This window comes from Passer domesticus, chromosome 5 (genome assembly GCF_036417665.1).
Source record: "Passer domesticus isolate bPasDom1 chromosome 5, bPasDom1.hap1, whole genome shotgun sequence".
Taxonomy (NCBI): domain Eukaryota; kingdom Metazoa; phylum Chordata; class Aves; order Passeriformes; family Passeridae; genus Passer; species Passer domesticus.
The window spans coordinates 79,531,830-79,548,898 of NC_087478.1; the positions used below are offsets into that span (position 1 = coordinate 79,531,830).

At 43.3% G+C, this 17,069-nt stretch overlaps 1 protein-coding gene across 1 annotated transcript in view; it reads left to right on the forward strand.

The window, feature by feature from the left end:
* Positions 1–8,395, forward strand: part of DERA (deoxyribose-phosphate aldolase) — a 48,022-nt gene extending 39,627 nt beyond the window's left edge. The window contains exons 7-9 of the mRNA XM_064421365.1: positions 325–437; positions 4,400–4,549; positions 5,984–8,395. Of these exons, the coding sequence (XP_064277435.1) occupies positions 325–437; positions 4,400–4,549; positions 5,984–6,040 (320 nt within the window). The 3' untranslated portion in view covers positions 6,041–8,395. The remainder of the gene's footprint in view (positions 1–324; positions 438–4,399; positions 4,550–5,983) is intronic.
* The last annotated feature ends 8,674 nt before the right edge of the window (positions 8,396–17,069 follow it).

Genomic DNA, 17,069 nt, shown 5'->3' on the forward strand with positions numbered 1-17,069 from the left:
GTTACACAGATGGTTTAGTAAACACAAATGAGATATCTTTCCCTTCTCTTAAAAACAGCTGTGGGAGATACAATAGCAGACTGTCAGACCTGAGACCAAGTAGATGCAACGTTAAATTAAAAAAACCTGATGCAAATAATTTCTATTCTCAAAGATCCTGGTGGAAATACTAAAATGTTGATTTACGTACACCACAGGGACATATGTGTAAAGGAATGCTTCAGAATTGCTGTGAAGCAGGAGGCCATCTTTGAGGCTGTGAACCTCTATGTGCAGAGGGACTCTGGTTCTAAAAGTGCTATAAAACATTTTGCTTCCTTTCAGGTTCTGATTTCATAAAGACATCTACAGGAAAGGAGGTGGAAAACGCGACCTTTCCCGTTGGCATAGTCATGATGCGAGCCATTAAGGAGTACTACTGGCAAACTGGCTACAAGGTACTTCTCATTTCCTCTGTAAAAATTAACCAAACAGGCTCACTCACAAGGAAATAAGGATGTAATAGGATTGACTTGCTAATATTATTATTTTTTTTTTACTTTTGTGTTTCCTCTCTTGAAGAACCGTGACTTCATTCCATAAAATCTCATGCAATCAAAGCCTTCCCTGCTGCACCTGGATTTGAATTTTTATTCACTATTAGGTGATCATGTCCATTAACAACAGGGTTGATAGTGGCTGATATGCTCCCAAAAACGTCAGCAGAGCTATACAAATGTAGAGCCATTGAGCCTGTCCAATGTACACAACTGTGTTCTCTGACTTCGTCCTGGCAACCCAAGGGATACATTTTGCTCTTTCCTCCATTGCCAGAGAGGCTTTCCAAGGGCACAAGGAGGCAGATCCAGCTCTATCCCATTGCCTGGGATGGAAGGAAGGAGAGGGGGAACAGGGGTTGGAAGAACATTATATCCTGGTATTAATGTTAATTGATCAGGTCACTGTCAGGCGAGGTCAGTGGAGAAAAAGGGAATGTACAGCGAAGCCAGTGATGAACTGTCTATGCATTCATCCTTTTGCTGCAGCATTGAGAAAGAAGGAGATTTCCAGGAGAGTTTAAGCCACCTCGCACTTCCTTTTTCCATGGACAGGTGGGGGCTGCCAGTTGGCTCAGGTGCTGGTGTTCAGCAGTGGCTTTGTCCTCACCTTCAGCGCCAGGGCAGGGAGCCATATCTCCAGCTGAGAGCCTCTCCCCATGTCTGGCCACCCTTCCCTCCTCTCCAGCTTCTCCTTCTGCCCCTTCTGCAGGTGTCAGCAGGTGGGATGAGCAGTGGGATGGGGGCTGAGAAGGCTTCAGGGGCTGTAGGAGCTTGAGGAACGTGTGACACCAGCTTGGAGGTGTGTCCACTGACTCTCTGTAGCCATCTAGGTGAGGCCATCATGGATCCCTGGGCTGTCCCCGCTCCTCCTTTCCCCTCCTGCCTCTCTCTCTGCCACACAATCATTTGAGCAGCCCCAATAGTCGTGTTTCTACTGGGAGCAGCACCAGTGTCCCAGCATGAGGCAGGTCCCTGGGGCACCAGGGCTGGGTGCCACAAGCTGCATTAGCACAGCTTTGTCCCCATAATTGGATATAAATGTTGAATTCACCTTTTGCTTTCAAAGGAGGCATTCACGGTGTGAAATGTGTTATTAAGAGTAAGTGCTTGTGTCCCTGCGCATGTGTGTGTCAGTGAATTAGATGTAAACTGACTTTATGCACTTTTATTAACTGAAGACAATATTATCAGTGACAAGACATTTCTAAATGGTTTCTTTAACAAACTAATTTTGCTGCTGTAGGGATGCTTTCTAGCAAGGCGTTGCCTGGGAAAAACAGGTTAATACAGAAATTAAACTTCTTCAAGGAAAGGAACAAGTTGCAGAGTAACATTTATTGACTGATAAGCTGTGGTGGTGATATGAAAAGTGTGCAATATAATGGGAAATAATCTTTTCCTGTCATTATTGAAGGACATACATAAATTGGTTTTTCTGTTGGGAAAACCCCCAATCCAGAAAAACTTATTACTTTTAATAATGTAAGGTGAAGAGAAAATTCTTGAGGAGATGAACTTATTAAGCAAAATAATGAAATACTGTGAAACAGCAGGAAAATGGTAGCTGGACTTTGTACTGCTCTTGAATTAAATTCCAACCCCTCCTTCCTTTTACGTTTTTGTGGCAGTCAGATGTGCTGTTTGGAAAGCTGGTAAATGGAGGAGAGGACAGGCTTGTCTTTGTCAGCTTTTTTGCAGAGAAAAGAGCTTTCAGAATCTGCTAAAAGGGGAAGTAGTTCTGAATGATGGTTTTAATTCTCTTATTAACTCTGTTTCACTTGTTTTTGCCACAGATTATCTCAAAGAGACGTTGTATATCTAGGAAGAAATCTGAATTCAAATTTCATTAGAATTTCTCTTCCTTAGGGAAAGCACATTCCAACTGTTTTTGTTTATTATCTAGAAGATCCTTTTGCAGTTGCTGGGCTTTAAATTCTTTTTGGAAGTCTAACATTAACAGATGTATGCATACACATCTATTTGTCCATCCACAAAACCACAGTTTTCGTGGTTTGGATTTATCAAGCTTTTCCTGCTTTTGTTCCTTTTAATCTTATTGGAAATATGCCATTATCACAATGCTCCAGCATGAGAGAAGGATTTATCCTGCGTTTGTTGGTCCTGAAATCACTATATAAAAAAGATTACCAAACACATTTTAAAAAAGATACTTTCTGATTCCACTATTATGTCCATAAGGCACAAAGAAATCCTCAGTGCAGTGAGGTTCTGGGAGCTTGAATACAAAAACAAAATGATAATTCTTGCAGAATGTAAAGGCAGAAGGAAACATAGGAAGAATCAGTGTGTTGTTCAGATTTACCTCTTTTTTATACAGGGAGAATTTTTCCTGATTCCCCTTGTTTTTCCGGATTTTACGTAGCTGCTACAGGCCAACATTTTGGCATTTTTGATGAGGGATTTGATAGCTTGAGTGTCACAAGCTCTGTCTTGTGTTTAAATGGCACATAACCAAAGGACTGGCACTAGGGGTGTATGCCAAGTGCACAGCAGGTCCACCATGGGGTTCCAGACATCCTTTACCTCAAAGAAAAGTTTTACTTGGTTGTGCCTTTGCAGACGTGGCAGTTCACCTCCAGGTATGACCCACATCCCACACAGAGGGACTGAAAGCACACCCAGCCTGTGGTGAAGCACAGACCTTTCAATTTCTGATAAAGACAGACATAATCTAATTCCCATTTGGAAAATTTTAGTGAAAATCAAAACTCTGATAGGTTTGAATGCACAGGAAAATCATGTTTAGCTGTGCTGCACAGGCTTGTTATAAAACACAGCCAGTTCTCACTGCTGCCCATGAGCCAGCCACCTCACATGCAGCATCTTTAGAGTTATGTTATTGTAGATGTGCTGTTTTATATTTGGAATTATATTGGCAGTAGGTGATGATGAGATGGGTACTATGGGGTTATGCAGATATCCCTGTCCTGCCTAAATCCCTTGGACTAGAGGCAAACTACTCCCATTAGACCTCAAGCCCAGCTCCTGAGGAAGTGCACAGTGATCAAAAATATTGCTCCTTCAGGATGAAAATGTTATCTTTGTCAGTGATGGCTGAGGCTTAATAGCTCCCATTTCTAGTCCAGACCTTGATATGTTTGCTTGGCAGAAGGATCTCTGAATGAAGAACCTGAGAACAGAATAGAGATGGAAGCAGGTTTTGATATAGAATAATAGATGTGTAAATTGACAATTGCTCAGCCAGTCTTGCTGGACAACTAAGAAAACAAATGTTAAGTTGGAAAGAGATTTGATGACTTAGAGCGAAGGATAAGCTGACCACAAACAAAAAGATGTCTTTGCCAAGCAGAAAGATACACAAGCAAACAAGACATGTCAATGTGGCAAGTAGAAAAAAGAATTTTCCACTGCAAGAAAACTGAAAAACGACTTTAAGCTTAAACTGTAACATACAAACTCATGTGATTGGATAGTATTAACCATAGTTTGGTAATGATATAGTTATAATAGGCTATAGGTAATAGTAAAGGTGTAGGTTGGTTCTTATGTATTAAGATGCTCAGCAAAGTATATAATGCAATGTAACCAAAACTAAAGGGTTTTCAGGCTTGCCTGCAGCTGGAGCTGACAGCTGGCTCTGTCACCCATGACCCTGGACTGCTGTAACATCTTGGATACAATGAACTGCATTTTGGAGAGCTGCCTGAAGTCCTGCATCTCTCTGCAGGCTCTTACTCAGGTCCTTCCCAGGCAGAGCTGTTCCATCACAGGCACTTTGAGACTGCAGCTGTACAAACACTGATTGCTCTTCTAGGGTTGCTGATGGATGAAAATGTGTGTTGGACTTTTATTTATTTCCTTTTTCTCTCTCTCTAAAGGTTGGATTTAAACCTGCAGGGGGCATTAGGACTGCCAAGGAAGCTATTACTTGGCTCATGCTGGTGAAGGAGGAGCTGGGAGTGGAGTGGATGACCCCGGAGCTCTTCCGCCTGGGCGCCAGTAGTTTACTGGGAGACATTGAGCAGCAGGTTGGTTGTTGGCAGCTTGCAACTCATGAAAAACAAAAGTAATCTTTCTAAAAGTGCTGGCTTACTGCTTCTGCAGAAATGGAACATCCCTCTAATTCATTGTTAATGACAGGCTCACTTCCAGCTCAGTGTTTATTCAAGTTTGAGCTGTTGTTACATCGGGGGCTCTGGTGTTGGGGCAGCTGACCATGGTCTAGGCCATGCTGGCAGTGTAAAATTTTACAAAATTTGGGCAAAAAGGGCTCAGTTTGTGCGTTTACAGAGTCTTTTCAAATGCAGTGTTCTGCTCTTCAGTCCCAGCTGTGACTGAGCCTCACAGACCCTTCATGTCACTGTGCCACAACTCCTCACAGTGTTCCCATCCTGTGGAGAAAGTCACATCTCATCTTACATATGGATACTGCTGACAAAGAATTTTTTTACATGTTGGCTGTTTCCTGGGGAAGAAGTTCCCAGTGGGAAGAAAGATTCTGACCTGTGTATCCATGATCTACATCAGTGGCACAGGGTATCAGCCTGAAGGATGCAATGTAATTGGGAACAGTGTAGTGTCATTGGAACTACCAAAACATGAAGGCTTTTGGTCCTGACTCCCAAGTTCATTAAGCCCAGGAGAGGAGGTGATATTACCTTTAACCAAGAAAAATATCTGAGAGTCATTATCCTGTTGCTGCTGCTGAGAAAACATGAGGTGTAGGGGCTTTGGGGGAGGACAAAACCACCAGTCTTTTCCCTTTCCTAGCACTTGAAATACTGACATGTTCTAAGAAATGTTTTAAGAACAGCTTAGAGATGTCAGGTTAATATTCATGACTGCTGAAAACCCCTGGCTCACTCCTGCAATGAGAATTATATTGTCTTGCTCCCTCTGCCTCATTCTTGACCTAAAATTATGTCCCTGGTTGTGACAGAGCAGCATGAGCTTTCTCTTTGCCACTGCCATCACTGCTGGGTGTTAGAACACAGCCAGTGATTGTGTTGCACCATTTGTTCTGATTCCTTAAGGGTTTTATCTTTTATCTGCCAGGGATTGCACAAATGCCCCAGCCAAGACCAAAGCTCTTGCTGTTCTATGCTGTCTAAAAACGTGGAAGATGAAATGTCCCAGTCCATATATTCAATAAAACAAACATACTGAAAGAGTCAAAACCAGATGCCAGAGGAAAGCATTGGCTTCTACCTGGCTCTCTTTGAAATATTAGTTAAGAGCAGCAAGAGTCTTTGCTTTTTGCTTTTTCTTTCCAGCATCAAGACCCCTTAGTTCATATTCTACAAATAAAAATATATTAAGGGATATTACATCATATTTTATGCACACACACAAACAAATATCTATCATCCTCATCTGGCATGCCTTTAATTTGTTACTTCCTTGACACTTGCAGCTTTATAGTCGTATATAATTCCATCATAAATTTTCTTTTTTTCTTGCAGATTTTCTATCATGTGACTGGCTCTTATGCACTTCAGCATGAACTGGCAATGGCTTAGACACAAAACCAACTCAGGATTACTTTTACAAAAGAGGTCTTTAAGCAAACAGCATTCAGAAGTCTTCTGACAACCAAGTGCATATGATAGAATTAAAGGCCTAATTCTCCCTTCTTCATAGTTCATGGTATTTAAAAATATGCTCAAGTCTGCTGGTTGTACTTGATCCAAAAGCAGAAAAAAGTGGCATTTCTGAAATAGTTAAATAGTTAATACATACAGATTTGGAAAGTTAATCTTGCAAAGTTCCTCAGACCAGCCTGAAAAGCTTATTAATGGCAACACTGAAATACTATGAAAAAGATTTAGGTGGCCTGGTAACACTTTGCATTCTCAGAATATGAAATATGTATGGAATGTTTCAGATTGCTAATTAAGAGCTACTGATCTTGGAATAGATTTCCATTCACCTCAGACAAAATCTTCTGGCACAGATGTGTTGCACTATTAATTCTTCTGTTGATTCAGTCTCAAGTATTGTAAGGGAAAGAAGAATGAAACTTGGCTATTATTTCTCTTTTATCAAATGTCTTCTGTAGCAAAAAAAAAAAAAAAGGCAACCAGATCTCTTTTTTATTTTTTCTATTTTCCCCCCCAAACTTGGGCACAGACATCCATATTTAGACCCTTGAATAAAAGTGGCTTGATTTCTAGAACAGCTGAGTATCCACAGTTGCTCCTGAAGTTAATGGGAGCTCTGGGTGATCAGAACAACTGAAAATCAAGCAGTCTCTATATAGGTGCCTAACTATGCATTCAGGGGCCTATTTTTAGGCATTTCACTCTTAAAATTTTAGTCTAACTTGCTTAGAAGCTCCAATTCCTGTCTCCTGTCATTTTGAAACACATTCATGCAAATCTTTCCATTTTAATGTAGGGGGGGTGACTGTCAGTTTGCAGGTGTCACTGCTAGGCTGGCTGAACTTCAACTTTGCCATTCCAAAAGAAATACATGAATTTAAAAGATGATCTGAATTGTGTCCTGTATGGGGTTTAATGCTTTAATGTAAAAAAAAAAAATGTTTTTTTCAGAGCACATTAAGAACAATACCCAAATCACCAGCACTTTTTGAATATCACACTGGAATTGGTAGATTCATTTTATCAGAACTGCATTCTGCTCACTAACCAGAGTTGTACTAAAAACTTAATTATCTTATCATCATGACTAGTCTCACTGACTTAAGTAGGTCTCATCATGGAAGTAGAGGAGGAGGAGGAGGAGGATTTTGCTGTAAATCAAGCTACAAGGTGCATTTATTACAAAGAGATTTATTATAAAGATAATAACTCTGTTATTTATCTGGCTATACCACCTGAATCACTAGAGTGCTACAATAAACCTTGGACAGATAGGAAAGCTGATTAGGGAAAAAAAATCAAGAAAAACAACATATACAGAAAGCAAAATCCTATATGAAGTGCTCAGGATTAAAAAAGGACCTTAATTTCTCAGGAAATTGTTCATCCAAGGCTTTCAGTCTTTTTCTACTTTAGGTCTCAACATACAATGTGAGGCTGAGCTGTGACTCTGTTTTCATGTTTGTTTTCCTGAAAATGGCCCATTTTTACCATGACTTTTCCTTCTGATTTCATTGCCAATTTCATCAAGGAAGAATCCAAGTGCCTGTCTGCATATGGAGGGGAAAATTCTGCTGCTGAGCTTTCAGAAACACAGAGCCTCTTACAAGAAATCAGCTCTCACCAGGTTTTTGCCAGCCTGACCCTCTGCTGTGCCCTCCCAGCCATCACACACTGGATTTTGCTGCTGTTTAGCTCAAATAAATGTCAATAAATGTATAAATGTCCACACTTTCATAGTGGGAAGTAAAACCACTTGCAGACCACACTTTTTTTGTGGTCGGTTGTCTTTAGGACAATTAGGGTGGCGATAAAAACTAATTTTTTTTTGGAGATGCTTTAGTTTGTAGGTAGAGGACTCTGTGTAGTACCTTAAAATTGATGAGGTCCAACTTTGCCACCTTGCTGTGTAAGGTGGGTCTCTGAGAACAGCCTCAGTGTCTCCATGGGAGCTGTGTTGATGAAAGAAGTTGCCAGGAGAAATTCTGTCAACAGTTTTGGTGTGCACATGGGCTGCTGGTGGTGATTCCAGGGGTGACAGCTCTGTTTGCAGAGGGAGAGGTTCCTGAAGAGTTGAGGATAGCCACTTCCCTTCTCCATGAACCTTGAAACACACCTATGTGAAATACTGTGCCACTCCAAACTTCTCTGTTTTCACAGAAGCTGGGTTGGAGTGTAGTTTATACAATTTTTTTTGTTGAAACGTTTTGTCAAAAAAGAAGAAAAGTAACAGGGTCTGTAAACACATCTAAATAAAGATGATTCTGGTTTGGAGGCTGCTGTTTTTCGAGGAATGAGCAGAAGGCTCAGTGTTTCAGAGCAATTGGTTGTCTTTGTTTAACTCCGTGGTGATTCAGGTTATATTCACATTGTCTGTGGGCCACCAACACCACCCAGAGCCTTGTCTCTCACCCCTCCTGCAGAAGCTGCTGGTACCAGCCCACAATTACCCTGTTGGCAGCCCTGGGGGGTGTGAGGGGTTAAACCTGGGCCAGGGATGCCATCAGGAGCAGCAAGGGACCAGGCTTATCCAAGGGGCCACTCCGGAAGACTGCTGCCACCTGAGCAGGTATGGGATCCATCCCGGGGTGAGGCAGGGCTGGAGGCCAGCTGAGGCTGCTGGGCAGGGCCAGAAGCATTCCTGGGCTCGTGCCAGTCCAGGAATGAGCCTGTGAGACAGCCAGGTACAGGGACTCCCTTAATTTCTGAGCTGAGGCTGGAGGTGGCGTGGCAGGATCTTCATTGCCACCCCCAGGGAGCTGGGAGTGCTCACAGTGTGGGCTCCTAGGCTTGCTGCCCTTCACCCTAACCCTTCACTGCCCTTTTTTCCTTGTGTCCCATCTTTTTCCTGCTGGCCATTTCCTGCTCTTCAGCTGAAGTTTGTGGAGGCAGCACCTGATCTCCTGGGAAGCGTGGAGGGGGAGGCTCTCCATCGCTGCACAGACTTTGGGAAAAGTTCAGATTTAGTTCTGTGCTTCAGGCCATTAGGAAAGGAACAGGCAATTATGCACTCATGTCTAAATATATTTCAGAGTGTAACATATGTTTTGTGCAAGTCAGTCTTGTATACTAATTTATTATTTTTATAACACTTATTCATTTAGGATTTTAAATAGCTTCATTTTGTAGACCACATTACTTTGCAAAGAAGAGAATAAATTCAAGAAGAAAGTAAAGTAGAAGCTGCAAATCTAGAATATTCTGCATCAGCTTATTTACTAGAAGAGGGAATTGGGTGAGAGGGTGTAAGCTTTTTTCCTGGTTTGTAGGAAACAAAGATATTAAATAGTAATTATATGTGAAGTGCACATATCAGCTGGGGCAAGTAATACTTTGATATCTTTATTTCATCAGTCATATAAGTTCATTCTTTCATTTCCTTTGTGAAGCAGGGAACATACATTATATACCATAGCACATGCCACTGAGAGAGAAAAAACTGATCTACTTTTAATTTTATTTTGCTCAGTTGGAACTTTGTCTCCTTGCCTCTCTTGGGGAGAAAAAAAGCCCCACGAACAACAGCAGCAAGTTTTATTCAAATCTTGGTGAGCTTTTGCTGAAATCACAGCTGTATATGTATTGTGTGGGGTAGGAATAAAAGGAGGGAACTGCTTTTATTTAGAGGCAACTTGCCCAGGAAAGAAAGAAAATTGTCCTTCTGGTCAGTCCTTATGTAACAGGGAAAAGAGTGCTCTTATTATGTAAATGCACCATTGGTAAAATTACTGAATGCCTATTACTATTAAAGTCACAGAAAGTCAGAACCATGCTAAATTAAGAGGTGATAAGGCTTAGAAAGAAGCACCAAGAACGTTTGCAGCCCTTGCACTCCTTAAAAGCAGGAGTAAGTGGGTGATGGGTGCAGAAAAATACAGCAAAGCTTTCCTGAGGCATAAAAGTTTCAGATCTCTGAGATCACAGGGAGTGTTTGAAAACACTGAATTGAGGAAGCATAAATTTAAAATTGCTTCTTTAGCTGAGATGAAAACAAAGGGCTTCTTAAACAATGTTAACAAACTGAGGAAGCCATACTGGAAATGACTACACTTGTTTTTTCAAGTCCTGCTTTCTGTGTGGAAGGAGAAGAGGAATTACAGAAGCACAGAATCACAGAAGGGGTTGGGTTGGAAGGGAGCACAGCTGGCCCAGCCTCCAATCTCCAGCAGGGCCATCCCGGAGCACACAGCACAGGATTGTATCCAGAGGGGTCTGGAATGTACCCAGTGAGGGAGACTCCACAGCTTCCCTAGGCCATCTGGTCCATGCTTGGTCACTGCACAGAAAGGTTCTTATGTCCATGCAGAACTTCCAGAGCATCAGTATCTGCCTGTTGCCTCTGGTCCTCTTGCTGGGCTCCACCTGGACCATCCCCTGACACTGCCCTCAGATATTAATGGACACTGGTGGGGTCTCCTCTCAGTCACCTCTTCCTCAGGCCCTTTACAGGCTCAGCTGGTGCAATTCACCACACTAACCACACCCTAAGATGGATGATGATTTGCCCAGAAAGATGAGGGAAACCTTCATAACCTGATTTTTCCATTTCAGTAATAGCATGAGCTCTGCTTTTATTCAAAGTCTTAGAGGAGTTCTCACCTCTTTACTAGTTAACAAGACAAGCAAACAAACAAAGCAGCCAACCAGTTCCCTCCCTGTGTCTGGGCCAAGGCTGTTTGGGTAATCCCATGGTTTAGGGGTCCCTGGCACTGTCACAAACTGGGCAGCAAGGGGAGGAGCTGGGTGAGCTGTACCTCTGAGCCTGCCAGCTGCAGCCAGCCCCTGCTCTCACTGCCTGACAGGCTGCCCTGGGGCTGGAAAGTGCTGAAACTCTCTGTAGTGATTCCTGATCCACTGAGAACTCCTCTTTTTTCCACCCTAAAGCTCAGACCTGAGCAACCAGCTCCTTAGGAGGAGGTGAGGAATGCGTGTGCTCCAGGATTTAATTTAATTACACGTAAGATGATTAAGGATGTTATCTTCATTTCCAGGGGAAATGAAACATTCAGCCAGCATCATGTCAGAAGGCTGGCACGTCTCAGTGCTGGCTGCTTTCTGCTGCCTTCTGCAGAGTCTGGGGCTTTCTTCAAAGCACAGGCACCACAGCTGACCCAGAGCCTGATTTCTTGGTGCAACTTCTTTAAAGGCACGAATTGAAACAGAGCTAAGAACGACTACTGGGGCTCTGAACAAGAAGGGCTTTGTGTTCTACTCAGCACATGTCTGTCCAATTCCAAAAAAACCCCATGGATGCCTCCACCCCGTGTGATGGCAGCTGTAACGAGGCCTCTGGGATGGCAGTGATGGGAAGATGTAGATAAAGGAAGAACAGAGGGGTATAAAGAAAAGTTGTGAGAAGTAAGGGAGGTCATTGCCACTGCTGTTATTGCTTCACTGAAGTGTAATCTTTTGTGATCTCTTTGGAACGGGAGGTAAATAATAAAACACAAGGGAGGGAAAAAATTAAAATAAATGCAGCCTGTGAATGCATGTTAAAACAGATGTCAGATTAAAAATAACTGAAAAAGAAATTCTACTGTAGGGAAAAAGCTGCTTTTTCCTTCAACATTTTATATTCCACCTTCATTAGGCGAAAAGTGAAAGAGCTGTAAAGGAAAAGGGGAACTTTTGTTGTTTCCCTCTGAATGTTAAGAAAAGCCTAATGCAGGCACAGAGGGAGGCTCTGTGGTTCACGGTGCTGGAGCAATTCTCAGGCTGAAGCCCAGAAGCTGCAAGGATGTTAAATAGATGCTGTGTGTGCCCTGGGACTTGGAGCTTTAAACCTGCAGTGCTGCACATCCAGGTGGTTTCATCCTCTCCATCCTCCCTCCCTCAGTCCCTTCAGGGTTGACAAGTCCTCTAATGTTGCAAAGAAATAAACCCTGCAATCTAGAGGGATCACATCATCCAGTAATGTCCCTCTAACTATAGATCCAGGCACCAGGGACTGACTTCTAGTTTCTTCAGCCCTTTTAAATGGGTTATTTCAGTGTTTGGTGACAGCAGAGTGGGGAACATCGACACACACACTTATTTTATTCCCCCAATGGCAGCCCAGACCGAACCCATCTTTGGAGAAAGGAAATACTCACAAAATGCCTGTGCCAGTCTGTAAATCAGTGTCACCTCAGGTCTCTTCTGATAAATGTGCTTCAGAATGGCCCCTAAAAACTCCTGATCTGAAAAACTGCTCTGCATCTGTTTAAAGCTCAAGGAGCTTTAAATAAATGGCTGAAGACATACTGAGGGTGGACAGCAAGGCACTACATTTCTTGGAGAGCTGGCATGGGTTGCTTGGCTTGTTCAGGTCAGCTAATGAAATGGGAACAATCTTTACATGGTTTCCTTCTTTATTTCTGAGTGTGGAATGCAGGTTTAAATGAGAAAGGCACAGCTCTGTGACTAATGCCTCAGCTTACAGGAAGAGTCAGAAATGACAGATACCTTTGGCTGCTGTTACAGTATGGATGTCCAACATACTCAAACAACTTGATGGCATCCAGTGCAAGTATATTCCTGCAGTGATTGAGAAAAATATCTTTACTTTTCTCTGCCATTACCCTGAGCAAATTCCCACAACTCCTATTACTTTAAGACACTTAAGATGAGGAGGTGAGGAGGAGGCAGCTGAGGCAGAAGGAAAAGGTATCCCCAGCGGACTGAAGGCAAAGATGTTTCGTAATTTCTGAAACATTTCTTAAGCTTGCCCTGACAATGCCAGGTAAGATCCCAATGCACAATCCCTCAGAAGAGCTGCTGAAGAGCAGGAGGATCTTGGCATTGTGCTGGCTTAGATTTGCCAGAGAGGAAGGAGCAGATGTGGCCCCAAGCAGCTCCACCCTGCCAGCCAGGGTGAAGGGGGGTGTTAGAGCTGCTTCAGTGTGTGCTGTTAGACTGCAGGAAAATCACACACAGCATTTTCAGACAGGGTGGACAGGTATTCATGGACCACCTCTGCCCACAGGCTGTACCTGGAGACACAGCAGGGGTGGCTCCAGTAGCAATGAGCTCCCCATCAAAGTTGTGCAGGCAGAGCTTTCCAGGAGGTCTCTCCTGTATTCTTCCCTCTGATCTAATTTCATTCACTTCCCACCCCTACTTCTCTAAAAAAAAAAAAAAAAAAAAAAAATCCTCTTGACCTTCTGCTCTGAATAAACAAATAAATGCATAAATAAAATTTACTTTGACTACAGAGAAGTATCTATCCACTCCTCACTGAGTATGTGCTCCCTGAGCTGCCTCCTCCAGTGGAAATTTCTTTGTTTAGTGTTAATCCCATTTCATTTTGCTGATCGTGGCTGCCATTGTCTCCATTAGAGGGCCTCAGAGCAGTGTGTTACAGTGTTTTAAGATGGGATTTAAACCTCTATATGTACTTTGGGCCTAATTTCCTGCTGTATAGCTCTCCTGAACTCAATGGGGTGTAAAACTGGTGCAACACACGGAGAAAGCAGGGAAAAAAAAAGTGCTGTTCCTAAGAATACATCAGTGCTTTGGGTTTTGCTGACGAGATTAAGAAACGCTGAGATGCTAAGAGAGAATTTTAAATACACGTGTGACAGGTGAGGCAGATGAGTAAGTTAATTGCTGCTTGTGTGTTTGAACACAGAGTAATTGGTCAACAGGGTATGTTTCCAGAGAACAGGAGTGAAGTGCATGAGCAAAGCACAAATAGGGCTTTAAATCCTTCCTCAGAAATTACACTTATTCCAGGCAGAAGTTGGAGTCTCAACCACTTACAGGAGTCATAAACATTTTATTCTCCATTATGCTCCAATTGTGGCACTGGCGAGCTAATTGCTTGGTCTGAAATTTTCTATGTAGGTGTCTTCCTTGACTGAACTTTCTCACAAAGAGTGTCAGAAGATAAAGCTGAATAAAAATAAGGGTGGGCTGGGAGTTTTCAGCCCATAGCTAGAAACTGGAGCTGCTGAGATCTATGAAATCCCAGTGCTTTGGAGCGTGAACCTGTGGCAGGGAGGAGAATGGTCCTGCTGCTCTGGACCTGCCTTTGTGGTGTCAGTGTGGCACGTGGTGCCAGCCAGAGTGCAATTCTGGCAGGCAAGAGCCAGAGAAAGGCACTGGCACAGGTTAGAGGGGGAAAGGAACCAGGGAGTGCCAGAGGGAACAGGTAAAGCGGAAGGAAAAGCATGGGGGGGGAACTGACTCAGAAGCCCAGATGCAGAGCAGGAGTGAGGTGATCCAAGAAGAGTGGAAGTGAACCTGCCAGAAACACGGTTCATCTGGAGAGAAGGAATATTAGCACCAAAAGGAAATGCATCACAATCAATCTCCCACCAATTTAGTTTTGGGAATGGCTGGGAGACAGACAGGTGGACCCGGAAACATTGTCACTGAAAGTGGCGTTTACAAAGGTTGAGAGATGATTGCAGGGGCAATTTAGTCTTTTATAACTTTGAAATGCTTTTTCCTGTCACATATTGTAAATTTAGTTTGTCTGAGCAATTAACTCATTGAGGCAGGGACTGATTGTTTGGTCCTGTTTTCCCACAGCCCTTTCTGGCACGTGTTGTGGTTGTTGGCTGGTGCCTTTGCACGTCACGGATGCAAAAGTGTCAGTGGAGGTAAATGTGAGTTCCAGCAATGGAGGAGAATGGTTTGATACAAACTACTGGGTTTGTATCAGGTGCACCAGGAAAAAATAACAACGAGAGAGTTTAGGATGAGTGCCAACAAGCCTTTATTATCTAAGATTGTTTGGCAGCCCACCGGAGAGGCAGCAGGAGCCCTTCAGCTGGGACCCAACCCAATACAAGAGGGCCCAGAAAGCACAAGCCTGCAGAGGGAGGCAGATGGGTCTTGTGGGTCCACTCTTCCTTTAACTTCTCAGATCTTGTGCAGCTTTCCCCAAAAGCCAGCACAAAGGAGTGTCAAAAGACAGAATACATATTCATGGCCATTTCTGGAGCTGCAAACTATGAAAAGAAATCAAGTCGTTCTCATCCGTGGACTGAAATTGAGAGTACACTCTAATCCAAAAGGATCCCAGCTCACAGAGTGGTGTATGAAAATCTTATAAAGCACTGCAACACTCCATAAATAATTTTCAAACAAGAAGCTTTTTGTTTCAGTGATGGCAATACTAAAAAGGGAGAATGGCAAATAGCCGTCAAGAAGAGGCTGAAACACTGAAGCACTCTGTGCTGATGTTAACTTTAATCACTGCAAGAGTTACACCCAGAGTTATCAGTCATTTATTAGAAGCTGCAGATGATCATTGCAGAGGTTTAGATTAACAGGGACCTGAGCCTGGTGCTGTGCCAGTGGGGTGCCACGTGACGGGCAGCCCATGGAATAAACATTCTGGCACATCAGAGCACTATAAATCCTCCAAATGAAAGAAATTAAAAAGCCAGGAGCAATTTTGAAAATGATTTATGATTGGAGGTGCACTTAGGAATGCTTTTATTGTCACGGGAACATCTCCTTTCACATCCTTAAGGTGACAGAGCCGCTCTGCTTCTGGATTTCCTGGGCTGCCCTGCAGATTTGAGCAGCATGGAAGCGTGCTGGGGGCTGGGGGGCATCTGGGCACTTCCTGAGGGTTGGTTTTGCACAGCCCCAGGGTGAGAGAGCTCTAAATCCGTTCTGACATTTTAAGTATGAGAAAAGACACCAGTTGTGGGGTGGGTTTTTTTCCCCCCTTTTACATCTATACCATAACCATGTTCCTAAGTGCACGTATAAACATTTTATAACATGGATTTGGAATAACACTTGAAAAATAAACTTAAGAATAGTTCCTAAGCAGAAGGTATTCTTATCAAAATAGCAGTCTGTTGCAAGTCAGCCCTTTGCTCCATACGTAAAAGATGCAGCACTATCTGTTAGTGTTCTGCTGGTGTAAATATTGCTGAATGTTTCGCTAAAATACAATTCTCGTGCTGATACAGATATGTTTTCTTAAACAAAAAGTGCTTTCACTACAAAGTGAAAGGCCAAACACTGTGGTTTGCAGGCAGAGTGCTCTCAAGGAAGAGCAGTGGCAGTGGCAGTGAAAGCTGGGATATCTGGTATATCCAAGATTTGGGCATGTTGGGTAATCCTGCCCCTGGGCCATGGACACAAACCTCCCTGCAGCTTTCCTGCCTGGCTTCTGCTCTGGGCATGGCTTCCCTGCTTGGCCTCGTGCCTCTTGTTCTTCTGGGGTGTCCCAGCTGGCTGCTGTGCACAGGCACCCATTTGGGTTAGCAACACCACGAGCACATTGCTGTCCTCAGATGGATCAAAACTTTGAAAAAGTCAGTGTGGGTGATGGTTTCAGGTGAAGGCTGGCACATCCCCCAGTGTTGCCTGCCTTCTTCAGTGATTGTGGATACCTGTATTGATCCACGAACATTTCTTCCACATGTTCTCACTGTTGACTCCTAGAAAGGGTTAATTTTGCATCTCTCTCCTGATCTTTTTGATGTTCCCATCCTGGGGCAGTGCAGCAAAACAACTTTTCTAACTTGGTTGGAGGTCGGCTCTTCAAAGCCTGGCAGCTCAGGAGCTGCCTTATAAAACTCTGCGTGTGTTTGCTGAACGTGACTTCTCCTGTGCTGGGCATTAAACTCCTGCCAGCTTCTCTCACCCTTCTGGGGGGAGCCCTTCACATCCCCAGCCTCGAGAGGGACTCCCTGTGGACACAAACCTTGAGTGGGCTGACAGTCCAGGGAACCTGAACTGCACAGTCAAACTTGTGGGGTCCCTCTTCATCCTCAGGTAGGGTGAATGTGGTGGGAGTCTTTTGGGGATTACATGTGGAAGGCTCTTTTTGAATTTACAAGCATTTATTTACATTTTGAAAGCATCTTGTATTGAGGTTTATCTGTTGTGGTGCTGGTGTTGACCCTGGATTTATGGTTCACTGATTGCCAGTTAATTACATGCCATTAATAAGTCAATAATTTGCTTTGATCCTGATTTACTCTAAAACACGAATTGA